The sequence below is a fragment of the Falco biarmicus genome, chromosome 8, assembly GCF_023638135.1.
Source record: "Falco biarmicus isolate bFalBia1 chromosome 8, bFalBia1.pri, whole genome shotgun sequence".
Classification (NCBI taxonomy): Eukaryota; Metazoa; Chordata; class Aves; order Falconiformes; family Falconidae; genus Falco; species Falco biarmicus.
This window is the reverse complement of record NC_079295.1, coordinates 2,159,896-2,182,316: the sequence shown is the minus strand read 5'-3', so window position 1 is coordinate 2,182,316 and position 22,421 is coordinate 2,159,896. Positions and strand designations below refer to the sequence as shown.

The 22,421-nt window shown below is 46.0% G+C and overlaps 1 protein-coding gene across 4 annotated transcripts in view; it reads left to right on the top strand.

Annotated features, from left to right (window-relative positions):
• Nucleotides 1–22,421, top strand: part of PLCL1 (phospholipase C like 1 (inactive)) — a 228,960-nt gene that overhangs the window by 167,358 nt on the left and 39,181 nt on the right. For all 4 annotated transcript variants that reach the window (XM_056349481.1, XM_056349480.1, XM_056349482.1 and 1 more), the window contains exons 4-5: nt 9,855–9,930; nt 13,785–13,894. In XM_056349481.1, the coding sequence (XP_056205456.1) occupies nt 9,855–9,930; nt 13,785–13,894 (186 nt within the window). The remainder of the gene's footprint in view (nt 1–9,854; nt 9,931–13,784; nt 13,895–22,421) is intronic.

The window sequence follows — 22,421 nt, the reverse complement described above, 5'->3', positions numbered from 1 at the left end:
ATATTACGCTGTGGCAACCAGGCTAAATCACGATGCATGTTCAGTGCACAGCAGCTATTTCTGCAGCTTATGTTCATAAGAAATAAAACAGTGAATAACTTCGGGGCTATTGAATTGCTTCCTGAGACCCTGAAGTGTTGCAAAGAATGATAGCAGCTTTGACAAGCTATTCAATGTGCCAAATGCTCACCTCCTTTCCCTCTCGTTTTTTTGCCTGTTACAACACGCTTTTCGGGAGAAAATCAGCTTGGTGGGAAGAGGGAGACACTGATGTTGATTAAAAGAGAAATACTAAAAATACTCTGAAATAACCCTTGGGTTTCTTTCAGAGTGGTTTATATTACTTGAAGGTGATTAGGTTGTGGAAATAAAATACCAGCTGTAATGATACCAGAATGAGGATTTGCAGATCCAGTTGATTGCCATATTTTAGACTGGAGGGGTTTTTTTGATAGATCTGTTACATGGTGTGATGCTGGTCTGAAGGAGCAAATACCACATAAATAAGAGATTTTTCTGTCTTTGGAGGCCTGCTTAATGGAGTTTTACCAAAATGAAAGTGTCACCTCTTATCTTTGTAACTATATACTGAAGAGTACACATGGGACGTTTCAAGGCCTCCTTGTGCTTTGGAAACAGTTTTTCAATTTCAGTAGGTGAAAGGCCTCTTTCAGATGCAGACAAAACCACTTGTGTAACTGTTTTAAATAATGTTTGCTCACACATTTGTCTCTGATGGAGGAAGATGTACCTTGGATGTCAAGAGACAGTACAAGGAGCTTAAAATCTGAGGGGAAGAAGGGAATTCTTCTGTGCCTATGTAAGGGTTGATTTGAGATGTAATTCTAGTTAATGAGAACATGATACTTGAAATTATTTTTAACCTTTGCCTGGCTGGGACTGCCTCTTACTTTGCTAAAACTATTTACTGCTGGAAAAGCCAAAGCCAGATTTAATAAGTGTTTTTGCTACATTTTGGATTTTTGCCTTTTGAGGCAATGCCAGCACCAGAATATTGAAATCTATTCAGCCGTTTCTGTGTTTAAAAAAAAAAAGAACTGTCTCTATCAATCTTGAGATTTGAAAATGCATTGTGGGGAGGGGTTTGCAGTTTTAATGTTGTGAAAGGGCTCTTCCTTGCTATGGTGTTTGTAATAACTTGGTATAATCCCAGGTCTATTTCTATTAAATAATAATAATTCCCCCCCCCTTCCTTTTTTTGGTGCAAATTGAAGCACGAGCAGATGTTGGTGGAAGCAATCTAAAACATTGTAGCTTTTTATTTGTTTGTTTTTATTCAAGATACACTGCAGTGCAGCTTTTTAAGTTGTTGATAAATATGGCTTCAAGGAATTGGATCCACAAGCATGTGCTGCATGTCTTTAATTCTCCAGAAATGTCTTTACTTCAAAGCACTTTTTGGGTGAACAGGCCTGAGAGCAATTTTAAATGCATAAAATAGAAGCTGTTGTTGGCCTCTCTCTTGTATGAACGGGCTGTATTTCTTAATTCCTTTTAAAGACCCTAAGCCTTGTAGCGGGAACTGTGACTGTAGGTCTGCCTCACTCAGGGGCTCCACTGCACAGGCAGCAAGATTGCTGGGCCACCCCATCCTCGCACCTCCGAAAACACCACCTATTTCACATTCTTTAAAAAGTCTGCTTAGAAAATAATCTCTGATAAAAACAGCCCTAATGTGCTAGAATTTTTTCCTCTTACAGGAAATTGCCAATAGAACGTACCTTCCCCCGCTCCACGGAAAGTATAACCTCTCCCTGCCTGTTTAATGGGGCGTATCGGGGCTGCTGGTCCAGGCAAATGGAGGTGCAAAAGCTCAGAGACCTGCCACAGTGCTCTGGGAAACAATTAACTGTCTGTTCCCTCCTGCTTGGCCTTTGTCAGCAGGCATGATCGACAAAGACCGCTTTGTGCAGTTTGTTTGGTTTTTTTCCTGGGCAATTAATTTTACCGTTGTGTTCTGCATTAAATATTTTCTTTTGAGAGAGGCCTTATTAGAATAAAATCTAATGTGCTTTGTTTAAGGAACCAGAATGATTTTTCAAGACTTTTTTTTTTTTTTTTTTTTCAAATGGTCACATTGCAGTGGTTTAGTGGAACTCAAGTGCTGCTGTGCCTTGTGAAGGAGCGGCTTCACTGGTGATACTGGGTTGTATGGAGTTTCTGCAAAGGAGAGCAGGGAATGGTATTTACCAAAACTGAGAAAATAAGGTGGACCGTTGATAATACACAGAAAACATTTTTGAAAGTATGCCAGCTGCCAAAAATACAGTTTAAAATAGCTTATTTCAACTTACAGCTTTTGTTGCTACCATACATAGAGTATGATGAACGGATTCTGTTCATGTTGTCATTGATTCCCACCCTTACATCCTGGGACGGTGTGGCATGTCACTTGGAGCTGTTTTTCAGACCTTTCCCTTCCTACGAGGAAGGACTCTGGCTCCCCCCCTCCCCCCCTCCCTGTGTGCTCCCCCTTGCTGGTGGCTGGCCATGGGAGGATGCTCGCTCAGGTGGGCAGCACGTGCGGCGTGCCTTACAACCTGTCAAACTGATGCCAGTGTTCTTTGATCACACCTAAAAAAAGAGGATGCTCAACGTGAAGAAAGGGGACGGGGCCCAGCTGGACCTGGCAGATGGTTGAATTATTCATTGCAAACAGTTATCTTGTGAAGTTAGGATTATTATTTTTTTTTGGTTGAGAATTGCTCAGAAACAGATTGTGGTTTCTCTGCACAGTGTATCTATGTGCTGCTGCAAGCGTGCATGAACTCAGGCACGCTTCTGCGCTTTGCTTTTCATTTATTGGTTCAGCATTACTTTTCCTCCAAGATCCAATGATTGAATCGTTTGCAAATCAAAAGCAATAAACAAGTGATAATAAATGTTCTTGGTTTTACCGGATCTCCTGTGCATACAGAAATTTCTCTAGAAAAAGAAAAGAAGCTCCCAAGTATTTTTACATGTTTTTTACATGAATTGTAAACAACAAAAAGTGTAAAAAGGGTTGAACAGAGAAGCTATTTTTTAACTCCTGTTGATATTGATGTTTTTCTCTGAATTCAAACTTCTTTACTGGAGCTGATCTTGTTGCTTTGGAGCAGACAGGTAAGGAAGGGCAAGGTGTCTGTAGGTAGTTGAGAGATGGAAAGTTAGTTAAGAATGTTTCAGGCAGCACAGAGATGGATTGGGGATTTTTGAGTAGAGAATTAATACCTGTGATGTTGCTGGGGAGCAAGTCAGTGTGTTTAACGGCAGTGTTTTTGTTGACACAGGCGCTGGTCCATGCATGCTAGCAGAATTCTGTTGAGGTATCTGTGGAGAAGGACTACTCTTTGTTGCTTTGCCTACTTTTCTTTCCAATTCAGTCGTTTGGGGTCTCTTCGTCTTGATGCAGGCATGATGGCTTTTTATTCCCAAGGAGAAAGTCCATTTTCCAAGTTTATGTCAATGCAAAATGACTAAATAGATTTTTGTGAGCTTTTCCACTGAAATTCATATTTCAGCTGGGATAGGCTCATCCCCAAAGGAACATTTTTCACAGTTCTCTGAGCAGCAAAAGACAAGGGATATTGCAGAGCAGAGTCCACTGCCAAGGAAGTGTCATAACACACTGATGTCAAACACAGTCCAGTACATGGACAACATCTTGAATTCGTATCTGTTTTAAAGAGCTTTCTGTCCAAATTTTGACAGACTGGGAAAGCAGTAATCCTGGTTCTTTCTCCATTAATTATAATTCTCTCTATTATTTAGCTGCCACTCTCACTGTGTCTCTCTCTGATAGCCCATGTCCCATAGTCCCTTCTAAAACAGAACCTGAAAACGGTCAGATCAGAACTTTTCTTAAAGAATGAAGTTCTAGTTGGGTACCTTAGTTACTCTGGTTTAGCATAAGGGTTTTGGAAGCTGACCCCTCCCCGTGTTTCTCCTGTGCTCCTCTTGTTTTCTAGGGCACCAGTCCTCATGCACCACATCACATCCAGCAACACTCTGACACCATATTTCCCCAGAAACATTTGTAAGTAGAAACATTAAATTTGAATTGAAGGTGAATTTTACTCAGTTCCTTCTGGAGTTTGTGTCAATAAGGTATTTCAGGTGTTCCCAGTTGATGTAATCATCCATGATAAATGTTCCTTTCTGGGCTGTTGCAGGGGAAGGCTCAGATACAGAAGCCTGGCTTGGAGCATACTGGGACAGAGACAAGGTGGACTGGTGGCCAGCACTCCTTCCCACATCCTGGCACCATGCACACATCCTTCCATTGTCGCAAGGCTTGCTGGCACACAGTTGATGGCCTGGCCTGCGAGGAACGCTCCGTGCTTAGGAGGGAATGCTGTTCCAGTTTTCATGAGCCCAGTGTGCGCTTCACCTGTTTTTTCAAATTGGTTGTATTTTTGTAGCCTTTTTGGGGTTTGTTTGGTGGTGGGTTTGGGTGGTCTTGGGGTTTTTTTTGGTAGTTGGGGGGGTTTTTTGGTAGTTTTTTGTTTGTTCGTGGTTTTTGTTTTTAGCAATGGAGGCACGACAAGGTACTCCTTCCCCACGAGAGGCGTAGGAGATTGGGACAACAGCCCTGAGGAGACACCTGAGAGAAAGCTGCTTTTCCATTTGATGTTGTCAGTCTCTGTTCTAAACTTTGGAATATTTATGAGAGGATTCTTTGAACTATCCCTTTTGTATCATTTATCTTCCCAGCAGGACAGTGCATTAACTTGCCACCAGGAGTTTTTCATGTCTTTTTTTTGGTCTTTTTTGGTGAGACTCTGCTGTGTTAATTTCCTCTCCCCTTTTCAGTTTGTCGAATAGTTTGTAACAAAAAGAAGAAACTGGTCTCTAGCACAGGAGTTCATAAAAGTAAAAAGAAATAACATTTTCTGCTCCGTTTGTACTGGTCCTGTGGTTAAAATGTCTTTGGTACAGACAATAAATAAGCCTGTTAATTTTTTGTGAGTAAAAATACGATGCCCTCAGTCTTAAGAGATTTTAAATTTCACTTAAAATGTATTTTTGTTTGTAAATAGCACTTAGCAGAAGTGACAAAATCAAGCATCATTCTTGCCACGAAGCAATGGGATTTCAGATTTTATATTGCATCCTATATTTAGAGGCTTAATGAGACAGGTCAGTTATAGTTTCAGCCCATGGTCTGTTCTGCTTTCGTGGTCGCTGTACCGGACAAGAGAGAGCTCCCAGGTTTGTGCCAGCTCTTGCTTCCCATGCCGTTGTGAGAAGCTGGCATGATTCTAACAGGGTGCTTCAGGTAAACTGATCAAGTTTAGGCTTCTTGCTTTCAGCATTACGTAAGAATATCTAGATTAAATGGGCTATTTTGCAGAAAAACCTAACCTATGCAGATAAGGCTTTGTATTCCTCATTCTCATTAGTTAATTAAACGTGACGTGTACTTCTGGGACTTGTGCCATGTGCATCTTTTGTCAATCTGAACAAGCCCCTTATTCACTTGTTGTGAGAGCATTTCTGGCGCTGCAGCCTCTCCAGGAGGGTTAGCACCTCCGGGACTCAGACAAACCCTTGTGTCCCTGCTCCCACGGAAAGGTGGCAGGGGTCCCAATGGGAGGATTTGCTAGGGTAGCTTTTTAATTCCCTGTATCAGAATCAGGTTTCACATGCTTTACTCCTGCTTTTATCCATTTCCCCCCTGTAGTTACGTTAAACAGATCACTCAGTAAAGTCTGATCACCATCTTTCTGACGTGGGAAATGCACGCTGAGCAATCCTGCCAGCTTCAGCAGCTGCTAAAAATTTCCTCACTGACTCCAAGTGGACCCAGTTACCAGCCTCTGTCCTCTAAAGGTTGCTTTTCAGTATGTGTTGCTTGGAGGTTAATCCCTGGAAGCTCAGCGTTCAGGAGCTAACACTGGCGGAGCATCCGTCTCCTGAGGGAGCGGGACGTGCCGTGCTCTTTGCGAGTCGCTCACCGGAGCCAGCTGCCGTTTGGGAGCCGACATACGCAGCAGCCGGCTGGGCTGCCGGCAGGTGACCGGGACTTACCCAACTTCTCAAGAGCGCTGCTCAGCACAGGTCTGAGCAGAGTAATGGTGCATGGAAATCTGTGCTGCCAACATCAGAAAGCTCGCTCTTCACAGTTGGGACGGGTTGGTGGATTTCAAAACGTTGCTGGCAAAGCTGGACTTGAAAATCTCAGGCCATAGTGTGATTTATGGGTTCAGCTTCCCAGCAGAAAATCTCACAGCCTTCCATGTTGTGTTCAGGGCTTCTGGTTCTTGTCTTGGCACCACAAGAAGAAGGTGACATCCCCAAGCAGGGCTTCAGATGTGATGCCAGGTGGAAAAGCAGAGGACCATGCAGACGGGGAGACCGTGGACTCATTTCAGAACCATTTCAGCCAAAAAAGAAAAAGCGTAGCTAGATGCTGTGACACAGGACTGTGAGCAGGAGCTATAGATGAGCAGAACCACAGTAGCAAAGTCTTCCCTGGGGCTGTTGGATGGGACCAAGCAAGGGCATCTGTGGCCAACATGTTGCAGCCCTGGCCAGCATCGTCTGCTGTGGCCAGGAACCCTGCCAGAACTGCTACCACTGTCCTGTGTCCAGCAGGAAAGCATGGATGGGGCACTAGCTTCTAGCTGAGTCTCTCCCCTGCTTTTACCTACATTAGATTGAACACGGACAAATTGTTAATATCAATTCCACTAAACAGTTACTAGTAACTTAGCTTTTTAGGTGACATTTACAATGTTTACGGAGTAAGTATCCCTGAAGCTGCTACCTTGGGTATATGTAAAAACCTGGGGGGGGGGGGGAGGGGGGGGCAGGTGGGCATTAAAGTAAGTTTTCAAATTAATTTGGTTATTTTTTGAGGGTTTTAGCAGTTCTGTTGCCAGGATTCGCACAGAATCCTTTGAAGAGTATCAACTGTGATGTGATTAAAAAAAAAAAAAGAAAAAAAGCCGAAATAAAAAGCCAAACCAAACACAAGCCTGCTGTTCCTGGGTAGCAGTTCCTTGCCTGTTGTGCTCCTGTCGGTATGAATCAGTCTCTGCTTCTCCACGGTGAAGACCCAGGCCTCTCCCTCGCACTGTCCCACTGTTAGGGTCCTTCACCACAGCATTGGGAAGCAGGATCTTGTGCCCGCCGAGATGGCGTGTGCAGTTCTTGTTGGGAGCAGTCTGGCCTGTCACACAGAGATGCCAGTCCTGCATGCTGCGCTATCGCAGGCGGCGGACACCCAGTTAGCCAAACCCGTCTCTCCCAGTTGGCCCAGGGTGTGTTATTTCTGCCTAGCGTGTTGTTTCCTAGGGGGTCTGTGCGGGCGAGTGCCAGCTGGGGCACTAAGGGCATCCCCTAACCCAGCCACGGAGTTGAGGAGCTCTGAATCCATTCTCAGATTTGTCATGGGATAAAGCTGCCATAAAAAATAATTTTTGCCAAGATTACTGCCAGGCAGGAAGGCAGGAACAGGTTAAATACTGCTATATGATCTGGTTTAAATTGTTTGTTCTTGCTGAGCTGAGAGCTGTCAGACTTTGGTGTCAGCATCAAAGGAATGGAGGGCTGCTCTACCTACTCTGCAGTAAGGGAAAATTGACATCCTATTGCCGCTTTTCTCTTAAAAAAAAGAACGTAATACCTTTGTGTGTGAGAATCCTAAAACAAGCATGCCAGAAACTCCTGGGAGTGGGTCCAGTAGCTGGAGGAAGGTACGCTCAGACTTAGATTACCAAACTGCACGGTTCTCAAGCTTGCTTTTCTGTGCGTGGTAGGACAATTTCCTGTGGCCATACACATATCTATATATAATGTATAGCTACATCTAAATATATGTATGTATATATATTTAAAAAAACCCTCTCACAAGTCAAGTTCTGTTTTAGATATCTGAGCACCGGAGAGTGGGACACTTTGGCTATACTGTCCCAGCTGAGCCGCATTGACCTCCCTGGGCACAACCGTGCTGCTGGGCAGGGAGTGCAGGCACAGAGCCGGGGAGGGGAGGGGGGGCACGAGCCCACGGTGATGGGTGCATGGGGTGCACGGACGCTGGCAGCACCTGGCTGGACAGAGCGGTACAGGCACTAGCTCATGCCCCCGTGTGCAAGAGGCGTACCTTTGGTCGCTGGCTGCCTCTGCAGCAACTTGCAAGTTTTTGAGATTCTCACTCTCTTTTCTGCTCAGACCAACTTCAGCACTTTCTAGCTGGTGGCTGAACGGTTCCTTCAGCATGAAATAACTGTGTGCTGTGGTACAGAAAAGCCAGACGGTGGATAGAAATTGTCATTTCTTTCTAGATGACAAGTGAAGATACCAAAGAGGAAAAAAATCAACATGATGCATGAACAAGCAAGTAGCAAGAATGAAATGGGAAGGATACCACTGAAAGTAATTTCAATTTCAGGTGTATCCACTGGGCATGGTCTGTTAAAAAACGGGTTTGCACTCTATATATGTATCAGGCCTTTTTCTCTCTGCCCATGAAGCTGGTGATAGATTTTGTTTTTCTCATAATCTTGTTTATATCAAAGAAAAGGCATAGGTATTTTTATTAAATGCAGCCTATCTTCATAGGTTGAATTAGAAATGAAGATGGCATGAGCAGCAAAATTTGGATCTGAATTTCTCCAGAATTTGGAAGTTCAGGTGTAGAAGCATCTCTGCTCCCTTGTATCTAATTAAAACAATGAGGCATGCTAATTGGCAAGTGTTAATGTAATACTGTTATACTGTGTCTTTCAGTAAAATCATGGAAACTACTGGCTGTGTTTTCATATTTAGTGTGTTTGAAAGTAGGAAGGCTTTTAGCAGTTGTAGCACTTTGGCAAAGCTTTCAGATGGTGGCTTCTGTAATTTCAGGATGTAACATTAGGCAGCGTTCGGTTTGCTTCATTTCTAATTGGCACCGCTCTCATGCTGCTTGGATTTGATTGGGGTTGGTGGTGTACATCCCGGGAGAGCGAGATTATTCTCAGGCGTAGTTTGTTATACAGCATGTTCTTGCCTTCTGTAACAGATGTATGTGCCACCTTTTGCAGTTCTGCAGATTATAGCATTGGAACAATTCACTTGCTTGCCCGGGCTTCTGAAAGGTTTTGGAAGTTTGTTGCCATCAAAGGAGAATAGCATTTGCAAGGAGGGAGGCTCGGGGAGCTTGGCACGCAATGGGCCCTTCATCTGTTGGCTGTTAGTGGGCTACCCTAGGAAGACGCGTAAATATGAGTATCTCTTGAAACCTGTGAGTAGGCTTGTTGAAACTGCCTGCCTCTTTTGAGTTTTGGTGGGGTTTTTTCTTTTTAAACTTCAACAGAAATATTGAGGATAGGGTAGGGTTTTGGTCTGAATTTTTCCGAAGAGAAACTCAAGAAATACTGTCGCTGTCTGAACCACTGTAGTGCATAAAGTTCAGCACAGGCTGAAGCACCCCTTGAAATCAGCACTGTTCATGACTTGGTGACATTTTTGATAACCCTTTATGTCAAGGACTATACTTACTTCTCCTTTTGTTTCAGGAAAACTACTAATTAGAAGGGGCTCAGTTTCACACAGAATGAACTTTGTTTGTCTGCTAACTCTGCTTTCTTCTGAAATCACTTGTGTTTCCCTCATGTTATTTGCAATGGTGTCTTGCTGGTGGAAAACAGCTGTTCTTTTACCTTCCAGAGCAAAATGTTTTCTGAGCAACTGTCACTTAGCTTGATACAGATCTGGGAGCCCCGATAGGAGGGAATGATCCAATCGTTACAGTGTTGCTTGCAGAGCAGACCTCTTTTTCAGTTTGAACCTTTGTACTTTTCTGTGGAATAGATGTGGCAGGAAACTCTAGTAACGCTGGGGTTTTTTCACTTATTTTCTGACAGATGATTCAAGAGAGCAGGGTTCTCATTGAGACGGCAGACATCACTCACGACAAGATTGTTCAGTGCCAGAAAGCAGGTAATCCTTCTTTATTGCATGGTTCTGGATGGGAAATGGGAAAGGATGTGCCATAATTTACTTACAGTTTGTGACTAATGCAGCATCTTTCACCCAGTATTGAAGTGAGCATCCTGGCCTTTCCCTGGCAGCCTCCACCCTCCTGAAGCTTCATCCTCCAGTAGCAGTGCAGGCATGGGATCAGGGAAGAGTCCTCTTTCAACTTTAAAGCTATTTCTCCATCTGCTCTACAACTGAAATGTCTGACAGCATTTAAATTAGTCAAATGACAAGAAAGGCATTCCATTAAAAAGAGAGAGTAAGAAAGCCTGCTGCCTTTACTGAGCTCCATTCCCTGCCAAAATCGTTCCCTTAAACACAGGGTGGGCAAGAGGTTTTGAAACCCCCAGGAGCAAGCTCCGCTGCCTACCTTTACTTACTTTTGCTGTTTAGGTTTGTTGTAGACCTTGGAAACTTAGGCCAATAGAATTCCATTGTATCACAGCAAATCTGCGTGGCTGTGCGTTATGTATGCCAGGTGTACGGGCACAAACCGCTGTAAGCAGGCTTAAAGCAGGTCGTACGTTGCTGGTGTGTTGTACTGGATGTCTTTGTCTGGACTAGGGCTCTGTCTCGTGTGCACCAGCAGAAAGGGAAGAGGTGGTTTCGGAAGTGGCCGCCTGCTGTCTGCTCTGCCACAGCCTCACATTTCTTTTTCAGGGTGGTAGGAATCACCAGAGTCTGTGATTCACCATTCAGTTTAGTCATGCAGCCCCCTCCTCGTCACTTGTTCAGGCTAGTGGGCTAGAGCTGGAACTGGGACGTCTCCTGTAGTTTCCACTGATACAGAAGAATAAGCCCTGCTAGTGAGATAGGAGGCCACGTTTGGCAGTGGCAATCCTCTACAACTAAATCCATCAGCTTTCATGTATCGGAAACCGTGCCAAATAAGTATTTGCAATGCATTTCTGTTAGAGGTTTACACTGCAGAAATTAAATCTATTGTGAGTTCATTTAGGTGTACAGCTGCACCTTTCCTAACCTGCAGCAAGCCTTGAAGGTCAGTCATGCAAACATTTGCTACCGCATATAATTTGTGTTGTTGGCCATAGTCTTCTGGGACCACGACCATCAAACTATTGTTTCTGATAGGCATTTTTGGATTTGGCAAGTGATGCAGGCTACTGCCATTTGCTTCAATTAAATGTAAATAATGAATGAAACTGGTATTTTGTAGTAAATCCTTTAATTCATCTTTTTAATTAGAGGAAATCTGGAAGCTGTTTCAACAACGGCATTTAACTGATTTTTATGTGGTGCAAGAGCAGGGTGGAACCTAGTCCTTGCTCTTTGAAATGCAGAGCTCCAGAGCCGTGCTGGCGCTGGGGTAGCAAAGGGAAGAGAGGCAAGGAGCTCTGTCCTGCCGGGTTTCATGGGCCTCATCTTGTGTCATGCCTTGGCTTCTGTGCATCTGCATAAGCAGCATAAACATCCTCAGCCCAAAGCCTTCATCAGGCGCAGAGGGTTTAGGAGTGGGACAGTGAGGGGAAAATGCAGCAGTAGAGGGCTTTCTAGGTTGTATAATCTAAGAGCAATACTTTGCACTGAATTATGCAGCCCTTCAGCAGCACCAGCACTTTCTGCCCACCCTGCGCTGTGCACAGAGAGAATAACTCATGACACTTGCCTGGGCTCTGGTATCTTCGTGAACAGAGGGCTGGAGATGCTGCAGAGAACACAATGCGGGACTGTGCCACCATGCCCATGTCTGGAGTTCCATGCATTTTCCCTCTCTTTTCTTCCCCTAGCAAAAAGATTAATTTCTCAAGTTTGTTCTCTTTGTTGCTGTATCTGCTTGTATTTTCATTTGTTTTGCCTTAAAATATAGTTTCTGATTGGGAAAAAGGCTGGAGAGATATGAAGTGCTCTTTGAAGCCTCAGGAGTTAGACAGATGAAAGGGCAGGAGAGAACCCCTCACCACGCTCAATTGCAAGTTAGTTTGTTGCAAATGTTACCCAGACAAATTGTGAAATAACATTTACCATGTGCCAAGATGAAGCCCTCAAAATGAAGAGGTGTCAGAGGTACAACTAACTGCCTGTGACATTGTCCTTCGCCTCGCCCTGGTCCTGCTCCCTTTGAAGATGTTTCCCACCGGGCCTCTGCCTCACATCGTGCCTGTTTCAGTCCGGGCTGCCTGTGCCCAGCTCCTGCCTGCGCCCCGAGGTGGCTTCGTAGGGGGCTGGTTTTGTTGGGGTTTTCCACCTGCAGTCTCCGCCCAGTGCACAGTGGTCAGCAGCAGCTTGGAGGACTGAAATGCTATTTTTCATTGGTACTCCTACTGCAGCCTAGCAGATGTTGGTGGCTCCCTCTCTGCGGGGCAGCGCTGTCTCCAAGCTACTGCTGGGGAAGTGAGGTCCAAAGGGAAAAATAACTAGGACGCTGCGTAAAGGTGGGGCTGTCCACGTGGAGCTGAGAACCATTAGCCTTCATTTTTTTTGCAGGACTAAGGGAGTCATTTGAAGGTTTTCTTTAACTTACTGCACTGATTTATAAGTCAGCTGGCACGAGGCACGCCTGCAGGGGAATCTTGCTTGGGGTGCAGTTGTTTAGACTGTTTTCCAAAGGAGGTGCTGCAGGAGCTCTGTGACCCTTGAGAGGCAAAACCTGTCAGTGGGTGAGGTTTTGGAAAATAAACAGTAGAGAAAACTTGCATTATGTGGGGTTGATACTGCCTCAGTGTTATCGAGCTCCTGGAGTCGGTGCAAGGCAAGAAGAAACCTATTGTTAGTCTTCCAGGAGTGCTTTGGGCCAGCTGTGCCGAGCACGCACCTGCCTTGGGCCATCGAGGGCCTGACTCCTCCAGGAGCCCACGGAGCTGCCCTCCGCGCCTGCGCGGCAGGTGTTCTCTCCAGGGGCATTTCTTTGATGCAGGTTCAGTGAAGCTCAAATCTGCAAGTGACGTTTGCCTTAAAACATTAGGGGAGGGAGAGCTATGAAACAACTGGTAACAGAACTTGGTTTGTTCAACCGGGATGGGCTTCAGATGCTCTGGAGGGATTTGGTGCCCATTTGGCCTTTGCAAGGTACAGATTAAGGGAGCACAAACAGCTCTGTCTCTGTTTTGTCTCTTAATCCACACCGGGCTCAGAGGCATGTTGGCATACACTGTGCAAATCTTGTGGAATCGGTGGGCTAATTGTAATTGTTAAGGTTTTTAATCTGCTTCCAGATTTCCTGAATTCTTATATCCAGCAACAGATTTGCAGACACTTGCCGCAGAAACTGGCAATGAAATTTAACAATTCCCAGGGCTGGGGTTGGAAGTCTCAGTTCTCCAGGCTGCAGGAATAGCAATCCTGTGATTAGTGGTATGTGTTTCTGACATGATTTATCATTGTGAAGTACAAGAGCTTTCTGTATGGCTGATTAAGATTAATGAGGAGCTGTGCGTTTGAGCCTGTATTTGCTGTGCTGAACCAGGTATCTTCCACATCTGTCAGACTGCCTTCCAAGGTACAAAATCATGTATTCAAGCAAAGCGACAAGCGATTGCCTTTTGGTGCAGTGCTGCCAGCAACGCAAGCTGCAGGCAGGGGTGCTGGGAGGGGTGTTTGTGCAGGGACCAGGCACGTGCCTGCGGGGGACACCAGCACTGGAAAGGACAGTTACGTACAAAGTGGAAGCACAACCACAAAATTGCACGTGCCCCTTTTATTCTGGAAGATGCTTTCCAGGGTGGAGTCATACCAGGGAAGTGGGGGAAACAAAAAAAGTTGCAGGAAGTACCTGCTGCGAGACTGAAAATGCTTACTGAGCATTTTATATGGAAAATCAATTGTGCACTGGGTGATGTAGCAATCTGTATTTTTAGGAATGGAATTCCATGAAGAGCTTCATAACCTCGGGACAAAGGAAGGTTTGAAAGGAAGAAAATTAAGCAAAGCCATTGAGAGTTTTGCATGGAATATCACAGTGCTGAAGGTAAGCACAGAAAGCACTACCTCGTGTCTCCTATTAACTTTATAAGCAAACCTTTACTCTTTCAGCAAATCTATTTGTACTGTCTTACTAATACCGGAGCAGCATTTTTTTTATGGGATGTATAAATTACCCCCAATTATTGAGATTTATCAACTGTATCTAATTACTTGTCTGGTTTGGAAGCTGTGGAAGGGAATTTATCTTAAGCCTGAACAAAAGGGGAAAGATGGCTTATGGTTTGTATGCCCAAGAGCCTGGTTTTGGTTGTCTGTTCTGCCCCACGCAGCCTGGGTGTGACTTGTTCGCTATCATCATGTCTCAGATACTAGTTTTGTAAAATGAGAACTAGAGCACCTCTTTGGGAAGAGGTGGGGGCTATCATGAAAAAACATGAGTAATATTGTAGATCCTGTAGAAACGTTTCAAAAGCTGAGTGCTATCCCAACAGCTGCAAAAGGGGTTTTCATCCCTCTGTCCTGGTTGCGGAGTGACACACTGCACAGTGGTCATATTACTCCGCAGGCTGTAGCTACTGGTTCAGCACCAACCAGCCACAGTTTATCGTGGTAGCTGGCTGTCTGAGCCTGGGGGAAGTTACTCGAGGACAGCTGAAGATGGAAAGAGAGGGTCCGGTGCAGCCATAGCAGACAGCAAGGAGAGGACCTGAGCCAAACATTGAGGCTGTTAGCATTCAGCTCGCACTGTCTTTCACAGCCTCGTTTCCCTTGCTCTGACAGATCACACTTTGACTTCCCCTCGCTCTCTCCCTGCTGTTCCCTCCCTCCAGCTCCCATGAAGCAGGTTGCTCTCTCTGATAGAGTCTCCCTGTGACCCCCAGTGCCTTTCCTTCCGCTAGCATCCCAGGGCAAGCCAGCTGATGAGAAGAAATTTTTACCATGTACTTCATCAAACAGGCACCTAAAGGTAACATGCAAGAGCAGCAGGAGGTTCATGTGTCAGTGTCATGGAGCTGGAAAGAGCACTAACACGTCTTGAGCAGGAGAGGGAAAAAGAGGTTGAGAACAGAGAGACTGAGGGGGAGAAATGGGATGGGTGGGAGAGGCTGCTGGTAATAGGGAAGGGTTCGAGAAGACCTGGGGGTTACCTGTGGTTCCTCGCATGCCTGGATTCACCGTGAGAGAGGGAAGGTGAGTAACGGAGGCAGCGTGGGCTCAGTTCCCAGCCCCTCGGAGGAGGAAAGGCAGCCAGTTCAAACTTGATGGAAGGGACTTGACCCGTTCCACACAGCATAGCTGAGGCAAGGAGCTACATATCGGGGGGGGGACACGGGGACGGGACAAAAAGCACTAGGCAGTTCTTTAATTTGAATTCATTAATCTGAATACCTTTAGCTGTGTGAGGTAAAATAAATGCCTTGTGCGCAGAGTCACTCTAAACACAGTTAGGTTTACTCTAAACTTTTCCATTTTTAGATGTTTGTCAAACAAGGAGTTCACACCTCCAAGGCTGACCTGTGATTAATGAAGGTATAAGTAGGGTATCAGAGAAACATTTTTCCACCAAAAATAATTGCTGCCTAGTACATACTGTCAACATATTGAAGAGCACTTCAAACATCTGGCCAAGGTCAAGGAATATTTTACATGTTTCATTTCTAAGTCACAACTTCTTTTTCACCTTTCTCACAGAATAAAATATTAGCAGAGTTTATAGCAACTACCCATGGGTATAAATGCCCATGAAATACCTTTTCATTCTGAGTGAAGACCGGCTCAGCATTGACATTAGATAACTGGGAATGTGGTGGTAACTCAGGTGTCTGATTGAGGCCATCAGCCATTGTTCTCATTTTTCAACTTTTTTTTTTTTTTTTCCTTAAAGAATACGGTGCTTCAGTGACCCTGCCCATAACAAACCTATTTGCTGGTTAGAGCTGCATCTCAGGGTTGGCACGGACTCTCCCCTCTGTGCTGGCAAGAGCTCCCCAGGAGGATTTGGTGAGGAGAGACCGACAGCCCTGCCCCACTCAAGCCATCGGTGCCCTCCGTACATCTAGTGTCAGGGTGGCCACTGCAAACAGATTTAACTAGATGTCGGTGTAGTGGTGTAAGAAAAGAAAAAAAATGTAGCCCATAACATCTCGCCCATACATCAGCTGCTTTACACTGGGTGAGGTGAGTGAGTGGCACGGTGCTGACGGGAGAGAGCCTCTTTGTGTGCTCGGAGGCAATGACATCACGCAGCAGTGGTGAGTCTGTGTGAGGTGCCCATGAGCAATAGCAGGTATTATGTTGTGCTTGTGCCTGCGAGATGATTAATTGTCTTTTCCTTGGCTAGTGAAGTCAAGGCGTATTTAATTAATGTATTTCTTTATAAAGACTCATTGCAATAGGCAAGCTTTGAATACAAAGAGGGGTGGCAATAAGAAATTGCTACTGGCAAAACCATTACATGGTTACAGAGCACAAGATTAAAGTATATTTTACAAAAATCTTAATTGTGGGCATTCTTCATGTTTAAAAATTCCCTGAGGTACTTTTAAGAGGAACTTGGTGAGAATGAATCAAAATAATATGTAATTTTCTTCCTTAGTTTATATAAACTTAATTATGTATTAGTAATATCCACTGTAAGGGCAAACGGTGCCAGAACATAAACATGTTAGTAAGGGCATGGACGTTATAACTTAGTTGACTTGCCAGACTGTCACCTTGACATTGATGCATATTTTTAAAATGTCATGTCTTCCTGTTTGGTCCCGTGTCATGCAGAATGCCGTCAGGCTCACAGTCAGTAATGCTGAGAGCCATATTGTGTAAGCACGCTGGGCTGAAGAACCACGTTCTCACAGCAGCATTACAGGAATGGCGATGATCCTAGATTCAGTCTCGCTTTTGTTTTTATTTCCATGCAGCACCGTCTCGTTGCCTCTGCTTTCCTTCCTGTATTTGGTTACGTGCTGGTGAAATGCAAAAGTAGCAAAAGAAGTTTTGCGTTTGCCACCTTATGGGGACCACAGTGCTAGGGACCCTTTGTTGCACCCTAACAGGCATGCAAAGCCGCTCGCCTCGGCTGAGGTAACCATTCTGGTCTGACCTCCTCTTTTGCTGAAAAACTCACTATTAATTTTCATGAGATGTTTCTTGGTTTTAAAATAGATGACTACCCGTTTCACTGAGTGGAGGGTTTCACCCGGGTGCGTGGGCTCATGCTTGTTTCTCCCCCGATGCTGGTGTTCCTCCCGCCGTCCCCCGGTGAGGCCATCTCCTCCAGCACGTGTGGCCAACTGGGCAGGTGGGCACAAGCTCCTCCTGCCTGTGCTCGGGGCGGGGGGCACCGGGCTCTGTAAGGCAGAAGCTGAGAACCCTCATTAGGGCAGTTCTGGCCTTGAACTAACAAGGTGGCTCTGGGTCAGGTACGCTCAGGGATGCACGAGCGCCGTGCCCACAGGCCAGCTCGGGTGTGCCGCCAGCCCTTGGCACGGGGCAGCGCCGGCCATGCCTCCCCGGGGCCATCTGCCCTCCTGCGGGGTCTGCGCTCAGCACTCGCCAGTAGCCGAGGCACCCTCAGCATCCGCCACTGGTGCGAACCGCTGATTTAATGACTGCTTTAGAAGTGTCTGGGTGTTTGGGGAAAAAAAAAATTGTATCCTGCAAGACTGCTCTCCTTACTGAGGCAAGACCAGGCAGTGGTTACTCGGGCAAAGAAGTTGGGATCTGCCCGAGTCCCAGGAGCCTGGCAGGTAAGACATGCAAAGTTCAAGTGTGTCAGCTGTGGTTCGGATCTATTGCTCTCACGTGGACGTGCTTCGTGTGCCTGCAGACATGTTTTCCTGGGCTACCACGCTTTGGTGGCCAGTGCATACCGGGGCTAGGGACAGCACTCCCAGGTACTTGCCTGCATGCTGCTGGTAAGTATCTAGGTAGTTAATGTCCCGACATACTGACTGACTTACAGACGAAACACGGGGAGACAAAGATAAAGTGGCATTTACTATTTTGGTCTTACACAGAAGGGGGAAACACCCACGTGTTTGAATCTAGTCTGCTCCAAAATGCATTCGTGTTCTCTTCAGTCTTTTTTGTTGCCAGTGCCAAGATTTCACCTCTGCTGCCCTAAGTGCGGTCTGTCTTACTAGGACTCCAACTGTTAGTGCATACCACAGGACACCAAGTGGTTAAATTTTCAGGGATGATTTCAGCACCCATCCACAAGTGTGTCTGCTAATTATCCTGCTTTTAAATTAACACTGATTAGATGTGTAAAGAGAGAGGTTGCTGAATGCGGAAGGCATACAATTATCAAATTGCTAATGCAGTTCACTCTTCGGGGGAGAAATCCACAATTTTATAATGTAGTTGTGATCGATGTTAGCTCTGGTGTAAGTGGATTTACGCAGCAAAACTGCGCACAAATAGCACTTTTGGAGGAGGGTGTTCACAAATGACCCGTTTCTTCATCACAGTCATTTTTGACAGTCAGCCTTCAGTTTCCTGGGAGACCTGCAGCATCCAGACTTCTCACTTGGGTGGCAGAGCCTCAAAGGCTCACGCTGAGGCTACTTAGAGGGATAAAAGCCAGATTTCTGGAAGATGTATGTACAGACTGTCTGGCTTCACCTAAACTGAGATGAATTTATCGTCGCTGCAAGGTAACAGTTTTCTTTAGGAAGAAACGCAACGTATCTCAATGATCCTTACGAGTCCCTTCCAACCTGAGATATTCTATGGTTCTGTATCAGACAGCAGCTGTTATTCTAAAGCACCTTATGCACAACGGTGCCACACAGAGTTTCTGCTGGTGTTTGGAAGAACTAGGTCCATCACAGCCTTAATTCAAGGCTTATTATAGTGCACTATGGGAGTGTTTTTTAATGGATATTCTGCAGTACACAAAAACTGTCTTGTAAGAAAGATTTATTTGGGTCTTTTCACATCAGTTCCTTTTCCTGAAGTTAGGCAAGAGCCATGGCTTCACTCCTTGGCATGCTACAAAGTGGACAACAGAGCAGCATGGCAGAATCTTAGAGACGTTTCATGTAATTAAGTACAACGGTAACGTGCTATTCCACTGCGTGGCATAGAATTGCTGCCAAAGGATTTGCACGACAATTTCCGCTATCGAGATCTTAAGTCAGAGCATGGTGAATTTGGGAGCCCCCATAAAGCTGCTGTGTTCCATGTACCATCTATTTCTTTCCCTGTAAATGTCAGTTAGCCTTCCCTATGAAAAATTCCTCATATCTTATGTCCCTCCTTTTGCCATCACGTCTCTGTGGACGGAAGCACATCAGTGCTCAATTTGTGAAACTGCAAAAATAGATTAAATATAAGCCATAGTGTCTTAGCCATAAATTCTTGTGATTTGCTGTCATCTTGTGACAGTGATAGTTCAGCAAGAGCAGTAGGCAGGAGTGGTTTGCGTGGCGTGGAGACTTCATGCTTGCCTTTAAATGCAGGGCTCATTGTATTACTCCATGCCTGCTTGTCTCCAGATCTCACTAGATAAATGTGTTTTGAATGTGGTTACCCCAAAGGCTCTTTTTCCAGAGAGGCTCAATGTCTCTCCAGCTATCTAGTCGCCACATTGTTTGCATTTCCTTTGTTGGTGCAGTTCAGGGTGGTGTTTCTAACCTTTTAAACCTCTCCAGACTGTGTGCCCTGACTACTTTTGATGGATCTGCTGCCTTACTCCAAGACCAGCTCAGCCGAGGCTGGCTGAGCTGATCGGTCTGTGATTGAGTGACAGCTTTTAAAAAGGTATGAGGAAATACAAACTGATCCGATTCACATAGTTACTAGATCAGGTTGGTTTCTTACACATGAGCTGAAGGACAAAAAAGAAAAAAAAAACGTGAAACAGCTGGCTTTCTGGGAGGTGCTGAAGAGAAGGTGAAAAGGTCCAGCAAGGTCAACATGTGTTTAGTTTTGTAATTACTGACCTGCTTTGCTTGAAACAGTTTATTTAAAAGTAGGGGGAAAGGTGGGGATGGAGGTTGTTCGAGGTTGTTTCTTACTGAGCGTGTGAAGAGTCTGGAGGAGCAGCACAGAGCACAGCTACCTCCCAGGCCTTTCGTGTGCCCTGACCGCAGCGGTGAGTGTGGTGGAGGCTCCCAGCTTCCCAGCTCCCTCCGAGGGCAGAGCCTGAGCTCCTGGCCCTCAAGCCATCTATGGGGAGGTGTTCCAAGATTTTTCTGAGATAGGGGGATTTAGAGTCCTTTAAATGATACTGAGGTACAAGATAAGGAGGTGAAAGTATGTGGTTCACATGCAAAGCTGTGTTTTGTAAACAGACAGAACCAAATGGCATAATAATTAGGTAGGTGGATCCTCCTTGTAGGCATCGGAGCGTGTTCTGCGCTGGCTGGGGTGCTAAATGCCTCCTGGAGCTGCCCGCGTACCACTCACGGCACTGGCCTTTGCCTTTCTTGCCCGAGCCCAGAGGCAGGAACCAGCACTCTCTGAAGGGCACTTAGTCTTGGTGGATTTTGTCGTTTGTATCTGGCCGTGGAAATTCTCAAGTTACCTCAGCAGTGTGGATGGGGGCGAAAGAGCGTTCTCCCAGTCTCTCAGCAGCGCTAGTTAATCAGCTGGAATATCCTGTTGTTCCTGGCCACCAGCCACGCTGCTGGAGCGACGCATCTGGGGAGGATGCAGTGAGCATCTCAAACGAGTGCAGCACGGCCTCTCCGGGTACCTGGCTGCTCCCTGCAAGTTTCTGAAGCCCTAATGGTGTTTCTGACAAGGTCTCTGTTTTCCTGGCCAAGGAAAATTTCAAGACATGAATTGGATTTAGAGCAAATCAAATATTCATGGGTGTTTAAAATATAAATGAAGGCCACCCAGGCAATCTGAAATCTGCAAGTACCAAATGCTGGCAGCAGCAGGGACTAGTGGGGGAAGGAGAGCAACCATCACCAGGGTTCACAGCTCTTGCTTCTTCATGATACTGTGAGTTTCTGGAGAAGTGTTAGGGCATGGAGTCCCAGCTTGGCTTTACAAAGAGATTTGTCCCGTATTAGTCAGTTATTCCTGAGGGTTTGTCCATTAATGTCACAACAGGAGTGTTTCACTGACTGGTAAGCAGCAGTTGTCTGGACACGCGGCTCGGGAAGAGTCGGTGGTTAACTGAGCGGGCACCGGGCTGCACGGGCGCCTGTCCGCCTGCCTGCAGTGCTGGTGCTTGTGCTGAGCAGCACTCACCGTCCTACCCCGTGTCCCCCGCAGAACCAAGCCCAGTTAATAGTTTCTGTTCATTCAGGGAGCACACCCCATTTTCTGCTGTTTCTGCAGCTTTTAAACAGCTATTTGGTGCATAGAAAATAGGATCGGAAGGGCCTTTGAGAGGCTACGTTGCTCCTCCTGCTGCCCCGCTGCAGGATCAAAATGAATATTTAGCTGCTGTGGATCTAAGCCCTGTGCAAATACTTGGCATAGAAGCTGCTTGGTATGAGGCTGTGGTGTTCTCCAGGGTGACACCCCGTGCCCAGGGATCCTGAGTCACTTGGCACTTGGGGAAAGAGCTGATGGCCAGAGTCATCTGAGCAGAAATGTGGGTCTCTGTCATTTCTCTCACTTCCTTCCTGCTCCTCCAGTGCCAGGGCTCTGCTCCCGCAGGTGTTCCGTGACAGTGGGTCTGGGGGCAAGATTCCCTTACAGTCAGCGTGGGACCCAAGCGCAGGACAGACCAAAAATGGAGGGTCACCAAAGTTCATCCAGAAAACGGGGTGAAAGTACTGTGAGCTGCCTTCCTGTGATGTAAACCGTTTGTTTGTTTGTTTATTTTACTGCAATCCAGAGTTCTGCATTTCAGATGTAAATATTATTCCTTCTGTTCCACTGTATGTGTGCAGACACACATGCATGTATGTATACAGGAGGTGAGGCAGGCCATCAAATATATATGCAGAGCAACAGTAACTTTGGGACAAAAAGAACAGATTAGAGAAGTGAAAGATAGTATGAAAAGCCTCAAGCGGTATCTTGCTTAGCCCATTTTCCTTGTGTTTGGCCAAAATAAGCCAGAGATGGATGGCAAGCAATCTTGTGATGTGCCTTTTCTTTTGAGTGATGTGCCAGATTGCCCAAAGGCATGGCTCTGACGCCAGGCTGCTGGCTGCGCCCACAGGGCGAGGTGCATCACAGTGCAGCGATGGTGGTGGGAGCCAGGGCCAGGGGCATGTCGCTGTGGCTGGTGCCCCTTGTGCCAAGGCCACCTCAGCAACCCGGGCTTTGAGCCCCGTGGAGGGCTGGCACACTGTGGTGCTGTGTGTGGAAAACAAATTTTAGCGTCACCTCACAAATGGAGGCTTGTCAAGATGCTCAGATAGTGCTAGTCTCCAAAAACAGGTACCTGGCTCCTCAGGTTAGACATCTACAGGTTCGGTGGAGGCCCCTGCTCGGCCAGCTGTCCTGTTACCCCTCCGTGCCTCACCATTATCTTGGTCTTTCCTGTCTCTTCTCCCCAGCCTCAAATATCCCCCTTCCCTGCGCATCGCCCCAAGGGCGCGTATCACCTGAATCATGTCAGAGCAGTGGGAGAACCACCATGCTCTGTCTTACTCACG